This window comes from Bombina bombina, chromosome 12, assembly GCF_027579735.1.
Source record: "Bombina bombina isolate aBomBom1 chromosome 12, aBomBom1.pri, whole genome shotgun sequence".
Classification (NCBI taxonomy): domain Eukaryota; kingdom Metazoa; phylum Chordata; class Amphibia; order Anura; family Bombinatoridae; genus Bombina; species Bombina bombina.
In genome coordinates this window covers 72,917,157-72,932,261 of record NC_069510.1, presented here as the reverse complement: position 1 = coordinate 72,932,261, position 15,105 = coordinate 72,917,157, and the positions used below count along the sequence as shown (strand labels likewise).

Here is a 15,105-nt window from a genome sequence, read left to right as displayed (position 1 = left end):
ATTCCTACCTTAATTCCGATTGGCTGATAGAATCCTATCAGCCAATCGGAATTCGAGGGACGCCATCTTGGATGACGTCCCTTAAAGGAACAGTCATTCGTCGTTCAGTCGTCGGTCCGGATGGATGTTCAGCGCTGGAGGTCTTCAGGATCCTGCCGCTTCGCTCCGGATGGAAGACCATAGAAGATGCCGCCTGGATGATGACTTCAATCGGATGGAAGATCCTCTTCTGCCCCGCTTGGATGAAGACTTTGACCGGATCATGGACCTCTTCAGCCCCCCGCTTGGGCTTGGATCAGGACATCGGAGGAGCTCTTCAGGACGGATCGGTGAACCTGGTATGGTGAAGATAAGGTAGGAAGATCTTCAGGGGCTTAGTGTTAGGTTTATTTAAGGGGGGTTTGGGTTAGATTAGGGGTATGTGGGTGGTGGGTTGTAATGTTGGGGGGGGGGTATTGTATTTATTCTTTTACAGGCAAAAGAGCTGAAATTCTTGGGGCATGCCCCGCAAAGGGCCCTGTTCAGGGCTGGTAAGGTAAAAGAGCTTGTAACTTTTTTAATTTAGAATAGGGTAGGGAATTTTTTATTTTGGGGGGCTTTGTTATTTTATTAGGGGGCTTAGAGTAGGTGTAATTAGTTTAAATTTGTTGTAATATTTTTCTTATGTTTGTAAATATTTTTTTATTTTCTGTAACTTAGTTCTTTTTTATTTTTTGTACTTTAGCTAGTTTATTTAATTGTATTTATTTGTAGGAATTGTGTTTAATTAATTTATTGATAGTGTAGTGTTAGGTTAATTGTAGGTAATTGTAGGTAGTTTATTTAATTATTTTATTGATAGGGTAGTGTTAGGTTTAATTATATCTTAGGTTAGGATTTATTTTACAGGTAAATTTGTTATTATTTTAACTAGGTAACTATTAAATAGTTCTTAACTATTTAATAGCTATTGTACCTGGTTAAAATAATTACAAAGTTGCCTGTAAAATAAATATTAATTCTAAAATAGCTATAATATAATTATAATTTATACTGTAGCTATATTAGGATTTATTTTACAGGTAAGTATTTAGCTTTAAATAGGAATCATTTATTTAATAAGAGTTAATTTATTTCGTTAGATAAAAATTATATTTAACTTAGGGGGGTGTTAGTGTTAGGGTTAGACTTAGCTTTAGGGGTTAATCAATTTATTAGAATAGCGGTGAGCTCCGGTCGGCAGATTAGGGGTTAATAATTGAAGGTAGGTGTCGGCGATGTTAGGGAGGGCAGATTAGGGGTTAATACTATTTATGATAGGGTTAGTGAGGCGGGTTAGGGGTTCATAACTTTATTATAGTAGCGCTCAGGTCCGCTCGGCAGATTAGGGGTTAATAAGTGTAGGCAGGTGTCGGCGACGTTGAGGGGGGCAGATTAGGGGTTAATAAATATAATATAGGGGTCGGCGGGGTTAGGGGCAGCAGATTAGGGGTACATAAGTATAACGTAGGTGGCGGTCGGCAGATTAGGGGTTAAAAATTTTAATCGAGTGGCGGCGATGTGGGGGGAGCTCGGTTTAGGGGTACATAGGTAGTTTATGGGTGTTAGTGTACTTTAGGGTACAGTAGTTAAGAGCTTTATGAACCGGCGTTAGCCAGAAAGCTCTTAACTCCTGCTATTTTCAGGCGGCTGGAGTTTTGTCGTTAGAGCTCTAACGCTCACTTCAGAAACGACTCTAAATACCAGCGTTAGAAAGATCCCATTGAAAAGATAGGATACGCAATTGACGTAAGGGGATCTGCGGTATGGAAAAGTCGCGGCTGAAAAGTGAGCGTTAGACCCTTTAATCACTGACTCCAAATACCAGCGGGCGGCCAAAACCAGCGTTAGGAGCCTCTAACGCTGGTTTTGACGGCTACCGCCGAACTCCAAATCTAGGCCAATGTTTTCTATAGAGTTTACCTGAACTAGCTCTCCCCTGCTGTGAAAAGCAAATACAAAAGCATTTGATTAGAGGCGGCCTTCAAGGGCTTAGAAATCATATGAGCCTTCCTAGGTCTAGCTTTCAACTAAGAATACCAAGAGAACAAAGCAAAATTGGTTTTAAAAGTAAATATGAAAGTTGTTTAAATGCCCTATTTGAAACATTAAAGATTTTTTTGGACTTCACTGTCCCTTTAAGTATATGCAATGAATCAGATGTAGTAGACCGAGCGCTAGTAATACGATGCCTTAAGCTCACTGGCAAGAGCCCCCTAGTGGGCTTGGGAAAGAGACTAACTAAACTGGGTGAGTGAGCGCTTACAGCTTGAAAGGCTAAGTGTTGGTATAAAACAATTTAATACAAGCAATAAAACAATATAACTATATAACTAATACAGTGATTCAGTTAAAACAATTTATACATATTACATGGATCCATGGGGGGCATATAAAAACAAACCTAAAATACAATTTGCGTTCAGAACAGCATAAAATAATAAATAATCACAATGCCGAAAAAAGCCAGTTGGGTCACAAACCCATCAACTTTCGTTGGATGGGCGCTGATCACATAGGTAAAATTGGATATAGACAGGTGATGCGACGTGTCTGTGATATGACGCTAAAGGTTACACAATGGTGTGGATAAAAATGTGAAAAAATGTGAAAAAATATATGAAAAGAATAATAAATATAAATATCCACAATTAGTGTTCAAAAATTAAATGTCCACAATTAGTGTTCAAAAAAATAAGTTCCAAATTAGATATATCCAGTGTGGGTAATAGGCATAAGTTGCCAAAAGAAGGGGGTAGTTCCTTAGAAGCAAAATTTTGTGATGAATTGTAGAAAAATGTTCAAAAACACATCGTGAAGAATACAAATCGAAAAACCATATTTTCAAAAATAAAAACAAAATCCAAAAAAAAAAAAAAAAAAAAAAAAAAAATCCAAAAAAATGTAAAAAATAGTCTTGATAAAGGCCAGGAAGGCCGAAACGCGTTGACATACTGGTGAGCTTATTTCTAATCATTATTTGGATTGCAAAAACGTTATTGCACTATTATTTCTCCTTTTTTCCACAGGTTTTGAAGACATTTTTTTGGATTTTGTTTTTATTTTTGAAAATATGGTTTTTCGATTTGTATTCGTCACGATGTGTTTTTGAACATTTTTCTACAATTCATCACAAAATTTTGCTTCTAAGGAACTACCCCCTTCTTTTGGCAACTTATGCCTATTACCCACACTGGATATATCTAATTTGGAACTTATTTTTTTGAACACTAATTGTGGACATTTAATTTTTGAACACTAATTGTGGATATTTATATTTATTATTCTTTTCATATATTTTTTCACATTTTTTCACATTTTTATCCACACCATTGTGTAACCTTTAGCGTCATATCACAGACACGTCGCATCACCTGTCTATATCCAATTTTACCTATGTGATCAGCGCCCATCCAACGAAAGTTGATGGGTTTGTGACCCAACTGGCTTTTTTCGGCATTGTGATTATTTATTATTTTATGCTGTTCTGAACGCACATTGTATTTTAGGTTTGTTTTTATATGCCCCCCATGGATCCATGTAATATGTATAAATTGTTTTAACTGAATCACTGTATTAGTTATATAGTTATATTGTTTTATTGCTTGTATTAAATTGTTTTATACCAACACTTAGCCTTTCAAGCTGTAAGCGCTCACTCACCCAGTTTAGTTTGTCCCTTTAAGTATAGGCTATTGACAATCTATGTAAACACAACAAGCATAAGAAATTAAACTCCCAGTGGGGTGTAGGAGAGAAGTAATAAAGTGTTACATTTCCATTGTTCTCTCTAAGTATTGGGCTTTGGTTTACAGATAAAAGATAAGGAAGCACGTGTATGTGTGTGTGTGTCTGTGTATATATAGGAAATTATAAAGTAATGAGATTTGATTTTACCTGCAAGCTCAACCCATTTTAATAGGCTGTGGTTTCAAAGCACAAAACCAGCTATTTCATATTCACAAATAAAGCAATTTTTCATGCATGTTATACTCTCTAGCTGGTATAACAAGTCTTTGGAAATACATTAAGGCAAAAGCAATATAACAGTACACTCTGTCCCTTTCCTAAGTCATAGCATAGTCAATTGGTTTCCTCTTACACTAGATTTATTTCAGAAACAAATTTAAGTGAAGGTAAAGTTAGCTTAGTGACAATCATGTAAAGCCTTCTGTTTAAAAAAATAAATAGAAGTTTCATTCATCATTTCTATTCTATTATCGTATCAATCGAGTAATCACCTTTAAAAAGCCTCTTGTATTCGTCAGAAAATTCAACCTGTAATTTTTTTTTTTTTAAATTCTTGATCACATGGTTGTTTAATCCTATTGAAATTCTGGCCGTTAATCCACGTCATCCGCCCCTCTAATCTTGTGCGCATGCGTCATTCAAATTTTCTTGTTCATGACCAGGCGCGCTCCCGTTTCTAATACTAACATGTAGGAATCCTCTTTTGTAATAATGGATTGGCGATTAACGCATGCGCATTTGGATACAGAATCGTGATCGCGCAAAATACAGAAGAAGACAGAAGTAGGACTTGGGAGGAGTCAGGAGAATATCGGTAGGAATTTTTAAATATAAAAGTAATTTTAAAAAAAATTGGCGACTTGATTAGGGTCATATGGATGAAAGATAGGCTGTCTTGCATAGTGGAAAACTTTACCTTCACTGTAATAAAATGCCAGTAACACGCATTATTAGAAGTCAAATAAAGGTGTATCCATATAGTAGAAGATAAAAAAGGCGTAGGAAGTCATTCTAGAAGACACAGCGGCAGTCAGGATTTGTATTATGACATGCTGGGAGTTAGTGCTACTACAATTTTATTGCCGACTTTTAACTTTATTGGATAATTTGACATACATCTACATATAAAATATTTTCCCTAGTTCCTACAAAAAAAAAAAAAATGTGGCTAGCTTCTCAATATTTTAACTGGCCCTGAATTTTATATAAAATCTGTAACCAATTCCTTGTGCAGATCAACCACCTTACCCATAAAATGTGTAAATTTAGACACAACACGTACACATTACGCACATCACACTAATTTACACGGAAGCAGTAAAACTTTCCCTTTCTCTTGACGGCTCTGCATAAAAGACACATTTTACAACTCTTATAAGCCGTAAATGACTTGTTCTTTACAAGCAAATATCTAATAAAATATATCTCCTCCAAAGACACCATTGTTTAAAAGCAGTATGGCACAAATTATCACCATGCACACCTACTGCTTGGCAATCCTTTGCATTTCTGTTTTGAATAGAATTAGCAAAAATGCTTCTAATAAAAGCTATAGCCGTTTCAAAAGTGTATTTAAGTATGCACCGTGCACCAGCATTTTAAACACAACACTTGCTCAGAGAGTCTAAGGTGCTTGTACCAGCCCCACTGATGCTCTGAGCAGCTGCAGTATTTAAAATGCTGGTGCACTGAGAATATCTAGCTATGCTTCACATGCACGTGCAGAGAAAAATCTCAACTCTAAAACTTTTACTAGAAGCATTTTTGACAATACGTTTATATTACAAAATTATGCTTCTACTCAAAGATGTTCAGTAATTCATCTATGTGTATAGAACATGTAATTTTGATCAACTTTCCAATTTACATGTATTAGTAAATTTGCTTTGTTCTCTTGGTATTCTTTGTTGAAAAGTAAACCTAGGAAAGCTGATAGGAGCTTAGGAGCGTGCCCGTGTCTTTAGCACTCTATGGCAGCAGTGTTTGCAACATTGTATAACATTGCTATAAATATTAAAGGGACAGTCTAGACAAAATTAAACTTTCATGATTAAGATAGGGAATGCAATTTTAAACAATTCACTTTTATCATCAAATTTGCTTTGTTTTCTTTGTATTCTTTGTTGAAAGCTAAACCTAGGTAGGCTCATATGCTAATTTCTAAAACCTTGAAGGCCACCCCTTATTTGAATGCCTTTGGCACTTTTTCACAGCTAGCGGGCGTAATTTCATGTGTAATATACCGATAACATTGTGACCACATCCTGGATTTACAAGTGAGAGGGCACTGATTGGCTAAATACATGTCTGACAAAAGAACTGAGATAAGGGGCAGTCTGCAAAGGCTTAGATACAAGGTAATCACAGAGGTAAAAAGCATATTAATATAACTGTGTTTTTTATGCAAAACAGGTGAATGGGTAATAAAGGGATTATCTATCTTTTTAAACGATAACAATTCTGCAGTAGACTGTCCCTTTAATGCAAACACTGCTGCCAGATAGCTCATGAGCTCCCCTAGATTTACTCTTTTACAAAGGATACAAAGAAAACAAAGCAAAATTGATAAGAGGTTAATTGTAAAGTTGTGTGAAATTACATTCTCTGTCAAATCCATTTAAAGGGACACTGTACCCAAAAAAATTATTTTGTGATTCATATTGAGCATGAAATTTTAAGCAACTTTCTAATTTACTCCTATTAGCAAATTTTCTTCATTCTCTTGGTATCTTTATTTGAAATGCAAGAATGTAAGTTTAGATGCTGGCCCATTTTTGGTGAACAACCTGGGTTGTCCTTGCTGATTGGTGGATAAATTCATCCACCAATAAAAAAGTGCTCTCCAGAGTACTGAAACCAAAAAAAAAGCTTAGATGCCTTCTTTTCCAAATACTGATAGCAAGAGAACAAAGAAAAATTGATAATAGGAGTAAATTAGAAAGTTGCTTAAAATTGCATGCTCTTTCTGAATTACAAAAGAAAAAATTTGGGTACAGTGTCCCTTTAAGTTTACTTTTACTTTACTATCCCTTTAGAGACACATGTAAAAATAAAAAATAAAGTACATTTCATTTTAAACACTAGTTTCTCTTGGAACAGAACGTTAAACACAAAGCTAAAATCACACTTAGAATATTGTGCCGCTCCTGAACACAGCCAGTGATCGTTGGACACATATGTATGCTACTCCTGTTTAGGATTTGAAACACCTTTCAGTTCTGAGCAGGAAATTAAAAGGGACACCAAACACTAAATAAACACTAGATTAAAAATGTCATTCTATGTAAAGATTAGCCTTTAAAGCAATGGGTTCCACCATATTGTAACTTAGGTTTACTTCTCTGCTGACGCCAATTAGTAACTGCTTTAAAGGGACACTAAACCCAATTTTTTTTCTTTAATGATTCAGATAGAGCATGCAATTTTAAGCAACTTTCTAATTTACTCCTATTGTCAATTTTTATTTGATCTCTTGGTATCTTTATTTGAAAAAGTTTAAGAGCCGGCCCATTTTTGGTTCAGCACCTGGGTAGCGCTTGCTGATAAAGTAGCTAAATGTAGCCACCAATCAGAAAGCGCTACAGAGGGTTCTGAACCAAAAATGGTCCAGCTCAAGCTTTTTCAAATAAAGATACCAAGAGAACAAAGACAAATTGATAATAGGAGTAAACTAGAATGTTGCTTAAAATTGCATGCTCTGAATCATGAAAAAAAAGGGGCAGTTTGCAGAGGCTTAGATACAAGATAATTACAGAGGTTAAAAGTATATTATTATAACTGTGTTGGTTATGCAAAACTGGGGAATGGGTAATAAAGGGATTATCCATCTTTTGAAACAATCAAAATTCTGGTGTAGACTGGCCCTTTAAGCTATGAGAAGAGGTTAGCCAAACTGGGTCTGTTTTCTCTAGAAAAAGGGCGCTTGAGAGGCGACATGATTACTTTATATAAATATATTCAAGGCCCATCTACAGAGATTGCAGAAGCTCTGTTTATTCCAAGAAAATTGTTTGTGACAAGAGGTCACAATTTAAGGCTGGAGGAAAGGAGATGTAATCTCCTGCAACGGAAACATTTTTTTACTCTAAGAGCAATAACATTGTGGAACTCATTACCAAAGGAGGTAGTGAATGCCAATACCTTAGATACATTTAAAAATGGTTTGGATACATTACTGGCTAGAAACAGAATTCAGGGATATGATTGCTTGTGTCAAATGGGTCCCTTTTAATGGGATTAATTTAGCTTTTTTCTAAGTATATTAGATTTGTATAGGTTGAACTCGATGGACTTCAGTCTTTTTTTCAACCTCATCTACTATGTTATGTTAGTTACTATGTTATGCTAAATAAAGCATAAAGATAATTGCCATTGATAAGATGGATCAGTTCCTGCACTGACCTGTCTGACTAGTCCATACTGAATAGAATGCCATCATTCTGCAGTTAACAGTCATCCAATTAAAACGTATAAGGTATTGACTACTCTATTTGTTATTGCAGAAGCAGCTTTTCCCTGGATATATGTTCTTCATTTCCAAAACCTCCTCACAAGTAGTAGTACAGTATATGAAAACAAGATAGAATTCCAAATGATGCATCAAATAAGTATAGACAAAGTGTAAATATCTACCAGGTCTTAAAGGGACATTACCCACATCTTGCTTTTTAATTGAAAATGTTGTTTTGCCCCACGCTCACTAGGGAGGCAAAAAAAGCTAAAATCTATAACCTATGTACTTCACAAAAGCACAAAAAAATAAAAAAGTTTTTAATCTCCTAGAAAAACTAGGTTGTGTTAATGGACACAGAGCACTTTTGAAGAACAATATAAATGTTTGGCTTCCAATAACTAAGAGTTATATGAAGGTGCACTGTAACAACATTCATACTGTAAAATCACAGATTGTTTTATTTTTATGTAAAGCTTAAAGGGATATAAACCTAACTTTTTCGTTTCACGATTCAGATAGAGCATGCAATTTTAAAACAACTTTCTAATTTACTTCTATTATAAAATTGCCTTGTTCTCTTGGAATCTCTTGTTGAAAAGCAGGGACGTAAACTTAGGAGCTGGCCCATTTCTGGACCACTGTACGGCAGCAGTTTTGCAAGATTGTTATCCATTTGCAAGAGCACTAGATGGCAGCATAATTTCCTGTCATGTAGAGCTCCAGAAGTCTACCTAGGTATCTCTTCAACACAGAATATCATGGGAACGAAGCAAATTTGATTTAAAAAAAAAGTAAATTAGAAACCATTTTTTAAATTGTATGCTCTGTCTGAATCATATCCCTTTAATGTCAAAGTTTGGGATCCTTTAAGGGGAGAGAATATAAAAATGATGTAAGTTTCTGAAAGAAAACAAGCGGGCAAAGGCAGACAGCTAAACCAGTATTCTTCAACCTTCCCCCCCCCCCCCCAAGACCCAGTGTTATCATACCACAAACCTTTGTGATCGTATTTTTATGCTTGGTCTGATAACTTCTAAAGTAATATACAAGATAGCACAAAGTGAGTAAAATGTGTGCGTACTTTACACCTGATTGTAGTCAAACTTGAACGTGTTGTAAAAAGGTAATTACAACACACACACTCTTATATTACACACAATCATATTACACACACACCAAACAATCTCATATAACACACTCTACTACAACACATGCAAATCACGACCCAATAAACATGGTGTTGCAACACTGCAATGGGTCCCGACCCATGATTTAAAGAAACCTTATCTAAACTATCTGAAAATGTGCCTCTATTTTTTATGTAAAAAATAAGTAACAATTGTACCATACATTATTACATGGTTCATTCTACAACATGGCAAAATGTCTACTCCATACCCCGATTCCTAAATATCATATTACAGCACAAACGACAGATTATACTATTGAACAAGGCTATTTAATAATGTTAACAATAGACATACATAGATGGAATGGTCTTTACTATATCCATGAATAACCATATGGGCAAAAGCAATTCACTGCCCCACTACTTCTGATAATGAGAGAGCAGACCAACAAAATAATGTTACTGTTTCATCTCTATTGTCTAAAATCTCCAATAATGAGACCTGAAACAAAACTCACATTACCGATCATTAAGTTCAAATAAAGCCATACCTTTTTTCTAGTAGAGTCAACTTTGGATAAGCAAGATTTTGACAGGGAAAGATATCCACCAATAACTTGGATCTCATCCACAGTTGGATATCTCTTTTTGAGCATTGCTCCGAGCTCAGAATAAGGAGCTTCAGTTCCATCTGTGGATTTTCTTTTGGTCCTGCCGTCATCCTCCTCATCCTCGTCATCCTGCTCCACAACAGGAGTTCTTAAAGCCTCTTGTTCAGTAACAGGTTTTCTTTTGGGCACTACAGTGAATGTGTTTCCTCCTTTAAAGCGGACAGAGTTCAGAGAAGAATGAGGTCGATAGGAAGGTATAGCAATTTCAGTATCTTTTAGATATTGTTTGGCCTCTTGGTTTGTATTTCTGTCCTCATAATTAACTATGTCATCTATATTTGTGACAGGAATTTCCAGTTTAAGTTCCTCATCATGGATTTTGGTAACAGGGATTGATAAAACTTCATCTCCGTGGTGGACGCTGCTGAAATACTCCAATTCAGCTCCTATGTCTGTAAAAGAGTGGCTCTCTGTGGATGAATGAGGTGGCAAAAGACCACTTTTCCAGTCAAAGTCCAAGAGTGCAGGAACAGTAGATGTGTTTGGTGTTGTAGAATTAACTAATTGATCATACCTTTCAATACCATCAATAGAGTCCTCTTGGCTTGTTTGTGATACAGTATCTCCTCCATTTCTTGGAAAACCATTTGGAGAACGTATGCACTCTTCCTTGTGACCATTAAAAGTGGAAGCACTGTCTTTTACTTTTGGCTTGTCAGTGTTTGGAATCTTCAACTGATTACCCTGGTTTGGTATGGAAGGGGCCTGTCTCTTCTTTGGAACAAAAACAAAAGAGTTTTTTGACTGCATGCGAATGTTTGCTAGAGCCTTTGCCTGCACATCGTTATCAGGTATATTTGTAATATCTGGTTTTTCAGCTGGTCGTATTTCAAAAGTATCATTTGTACTGGTAGAAAATGAAACTCTGTTTTTCTGGTTAGGAGTGGCACTGGTCAAACTTGGGTCACAGTGATTATATGAGTTAGTTTCACACTGCGTGGCACTGGCTTTGGGGGGTATTTTAGATTTAACTGGGTCATCCACTGATTTTGGCCCCTGAAAGCTAGCCACTTTAGAGATCTCGTTACTGGAAACACTTGTAGAAGATGGCACTTGCCCATGTCCATCAGATGCCCTCTGACTAATGGTTCCCCAATTTTTCTTACTCTTAGAAAGGAGATCCTGGACTTTTGTTGATCCATTATTTACTTCTAAATCAGAAAGTTCAACATGGCCATTAATGAGAGGTGGGTGATCTTTAGATGGGCTAGAACTTTTATCGGATGAGTTTACCTTGGTATTAGCAGCTTTAGGGTTGATAACAAAAGTATTACCATTCTTATGAGAAACATTCAGCTTTGACATGGGTTGATTATTTTGCATAGAGACAGACTCAAACCTCTCTCTGAAAGTGGCCACCCCAGGAGACACAATTTTGCCATCTGTAGAAGATTCATAACGAGAAGACAGAAGCCCTAAAGGATATGATGGTGATGTAGGGCTAGCATTCACAGGTGATAAGGGGCTGGAAGGTCTTTTATGAAACTTTGAGGGGTCAGGCAAATGGACTGCAGGGGGTTTAGAAGGAAGCCAAGATGGATTGTTAAGAGGAAAACGTTTACTATCCTCATCCAAGAAGGACGAAGATGAAGGTGAAATCTCTCCAGATCGTTTGGGTGCCTTGCTTAATGGGGCTTGATTTGGCCTCTTGGCAGATGAAATTGGCATTGGCAACTTGCTCTGCTGGTCAGCAACTGAGGATGTAGAATCTTTCTCCAGCAGATTCTCCCAACTTCTGCTCCGCACTGGTCTACTATGTCCATGGTCAAACTTCTCCAGCAACCTGCTGACCCTACCAGCCTCTTCTATCACATCAGTATGAGCATGATCAAGTCCAAATGACCCTTTTTCTTTGATAGATGGGTCTGGCTCATAAATGACCACTTCAGAGGCCCTTATTTCTGTCACTTTGTTTCCCCTCTTGGCCAGCAGCTCTTCCATAGGATCTGCATGAGGCTTGGTGCTACTTCCACTCTCTGCCCTTCCTTCAAAAAAGCTTGGATCAGACTCAATGATAATAATGTTTTCTGCCCTGATGGTGCGGATCCCTGGCACATGGCTATACAGGTCCAGCAACTGTCGGATAGGGGTGGCTGTCGATCCACCTCTCCCCGGGGAGTGATGCTGCTGAGGCCTCCTGCGCCTACGTTCCTTTTCCAGTTTAATGAAGGGGTTCTCATGCAGTGGTCCCAGGCTGTCATGCAGCACTAACTTCTCCTCTTGAGCCGCAGGTGCGCTATCCTTGCCCCGTGAGGAAACCGCGGACATTGCTCCCATCTTAGCCCGCTTCCTCTCCATCATCTCCCGCTTCCATGGCGGCATTTTACCGGAGTGAGTATCCATTACTGGCCGGGCCCAGGTCTTGGTGCCGCTAACAGCCATCTCACAAGAAGCGGAGGAGCTACACCTGCTACTCCGGCTGCTATCTGACTGACATACACAGGGAGCGCGCAGCGCGTAGCAGCAAACCCTGTCAGGGAAAGCCACGCCTCCGCCTCCACGTGATCTCACCACAACAACTGCAGCCATTGGCCAAACGAAGCAGAATGTTCCAAGCCTCCAAATGAAAAACCAGAACAGCCAATTGGGGGCGTGGATTATTTTTGGGTCACAACGAGACATGAAACGCTTACGAAATCTGCATTTAACTTTATTAGTGCTGTATTTTGCTCCAATATTCTCTCAGACTCAGATACTTTTGTATTAGTTTTTCACTTGAAGAAGTTATATACACGATATAGTATATCTATCCTCAGCTACCCAAAACGATCTACCCAATCTTAGTTTTTTTTTCAGTTCTAGAAGTGTCTCAGCATTCTAAAGTCCACAACCAGGGTACAAGCAGAGACTCAGACAAGATAAAGGGAGAAAGTGAAAGATCAAATGTCAAAAAGAAGTTAATATTAAACAATCTGTGTATTTTAATGAGACTTATTACACATGGATGATTAACTATTAAAGGGACATTCCAGCCAATATTGGAATCCACTTTTATTATTGTAATGTACATGTATTAGCAAAAATGCTTTTAATAAAAGCTATGGCTGTTTCAAAAGTGTATTTAAATATGCACCGTGAACCAGCTTTTTAAACACAGCACTTGGTCAGAGAGCCTAAGGTGCTTGTATCTGGTAATGACTCAATTTGTTAATTGCTAACATAGTAAAAGCCCCACTGGTGCTCTGAGCAGCTGCAGTATTTAAATACTGGTGCACTGAGAATATCTAGCTATGCTTCACATGCACGTGCAGAGAAAAATGTTTACACTAAAACAGTGATAACTTTTACTAGAAGCATTTTTGCTAAGAAATGTATATTGCAAATGTGTTTCTATTCAGAGATGTAATTCATCTATGTACATTTAAATTTTGATCTGAATGTCCCTTTAAGCTATAATTTTAATTAAAAAAAAAAAAAAGGTTCTGTAAAAGTTGTTGTTTAATTTAGGGGGAGGCTTACAGGAAGTGAGTGATTGTGTGAATCTGGGTCCTGGTACTTTATAGAACAGTGGTGCAATACATCTTGACATATCCTCTTTTTAGATGTAACAAGAAAAATAGTATATTGTTTGTTTAGGTTGGTCAGTTTCCCTCCTAGCTTGAATCTCTAGCAATCTAAAGACACATTTCAGTGACATACTCTATGTGACTCCTTGTCACTGCTGTTTTTTGCATGGACGAAAGCTGGATTTTAGAGGGATATGAAACCCAAATCATTTCTACTGTGATTCAGACAGAGCATACAATTTTAAGAAAGTTTCCAGTTTAATTATATTATTAAAGGGACAGTCTAGCCAGAATTAAACTGTCATGATTCAGAAAGGGCATGCAATTTTAAACAACTTTCCAATTTACTTTCATCATCAAATTCTCTTTGTTCTCTTGGTAAAAAAAAGAAAGCTAAACATAGGTAGGGTCATGTGATAATTTCTAAGCCCTTGAAGGCCGCCTCTTATCTTAGGGCATTTTGACATTTTCACAGCTAGAGGGCGTTAGTTCATGTGTACCATATAGATAACATTGTGCTTACGCATGTGAAGTTACCCAGGAGTCAGCACTGATTGGCTAAAATGCAAGTCTGTCAAAAGAACTGAAATAAGGGGGCAGTTTGCAGAGGCTTAGATACAAGATAATCACAGAAGTAAAAAGTATATTAATATAACTGGGATGGTTATGCAAAACTTGGGAATGGGTAATAAAGGGATTATCTATCTTTTTAAACAGTAGATTGTCCCTTTAAATTTTCTTTGTTCCCATGATATTCTGTGTTGAAAGATACATAGGTAGGTATATAAGGCACTACATGGCAGGGCATAGTGCTGCCATCTAGTGCTCTTCTAAATAGCATTCTTGCAAAACTACTGCTAAATAGTGCTCCAGAAATGGGCTGGCTATTAAGGGTAAGGGTAAGTACCCACTTTTCAACAAAAGATACCAAAGAAAATGAATAAAACTTTATAATAGAAGTCAATTAGACAATTGTTTAGAATGCTCTATCTGAATCACAAAAGAAAATTTTTGGGTTCCATATTCCTTAAAGGGACATTAAACCCAAAATTTTTCTTTCATGATTCAGATGGAGAATACCATTTTAAACAACTTTCTAATTTACTTCTATTATCTAATTTGCTTCATTCTCCTGATATTCTTTCCTGAAAAGCATATCTAGATAGGCTCAGTAGCTTCTGATTGGTGGCTGCACATAGATGCCTCATGTGATTGGCTCACCCATGTGCATTGCTATTTCTTTAACAAAAGATATCTAAAGAATGAAGCAAATTAGATAATAGAAGTAAATTGGAAAGTTGTTTAAAATAGTTTTTTCTATCTGAACCATGAAAGATAATTTTTGGGTTTAATGTCCCTTTAAAGTACAACATCCACAGGGGTATGCTCATAAAGCAAAAAACTCTACATAATAAGACAACAAGAAGGGAATTACTGCAAACACATGAAGAAATTGCGTTATTAGAAAGGCAACACAGGTTGACGGGATGCCCCACCACACTAAACAAACTGCAAGGCAAAAGAGACTCAGTAGCTAAAATCTTAAACTCACAAGCTAATAGAGCCATACTAAAATTG

General features: G+C 37.0%; 1 protein-coding gene across 3 annotated transcripts in view; it reads right to left on the bottom strand.

Moving 5' to 3' along the window:
* Nucleotides 1–12,450, bottom strand: part of TPRN (taperin) — a 127,699-nt gene extending 115,249 nt beyond the window's left edge. For all 3 annotated transcript variants that reach the window (XM_053695836.1, XM_053695838.1, XM_053695837.1), the window contains exon 1: nucleotides 9,902–12,450. In XM_053695836.1, coding sequence (XP_053551811.1) covers nucleotides 9,902–12,403 — 2,502 coding nt within the window. In that variant the 5' untranslated portion in view covers nucleotides 12,404–12,450. The remainder of the gene's footprint in view (nucleotides 1–9,901) is intronic.
* Between the last annotated feature and the right edge of the window lie 2,655 nt (nucleotides 12,451–15,105).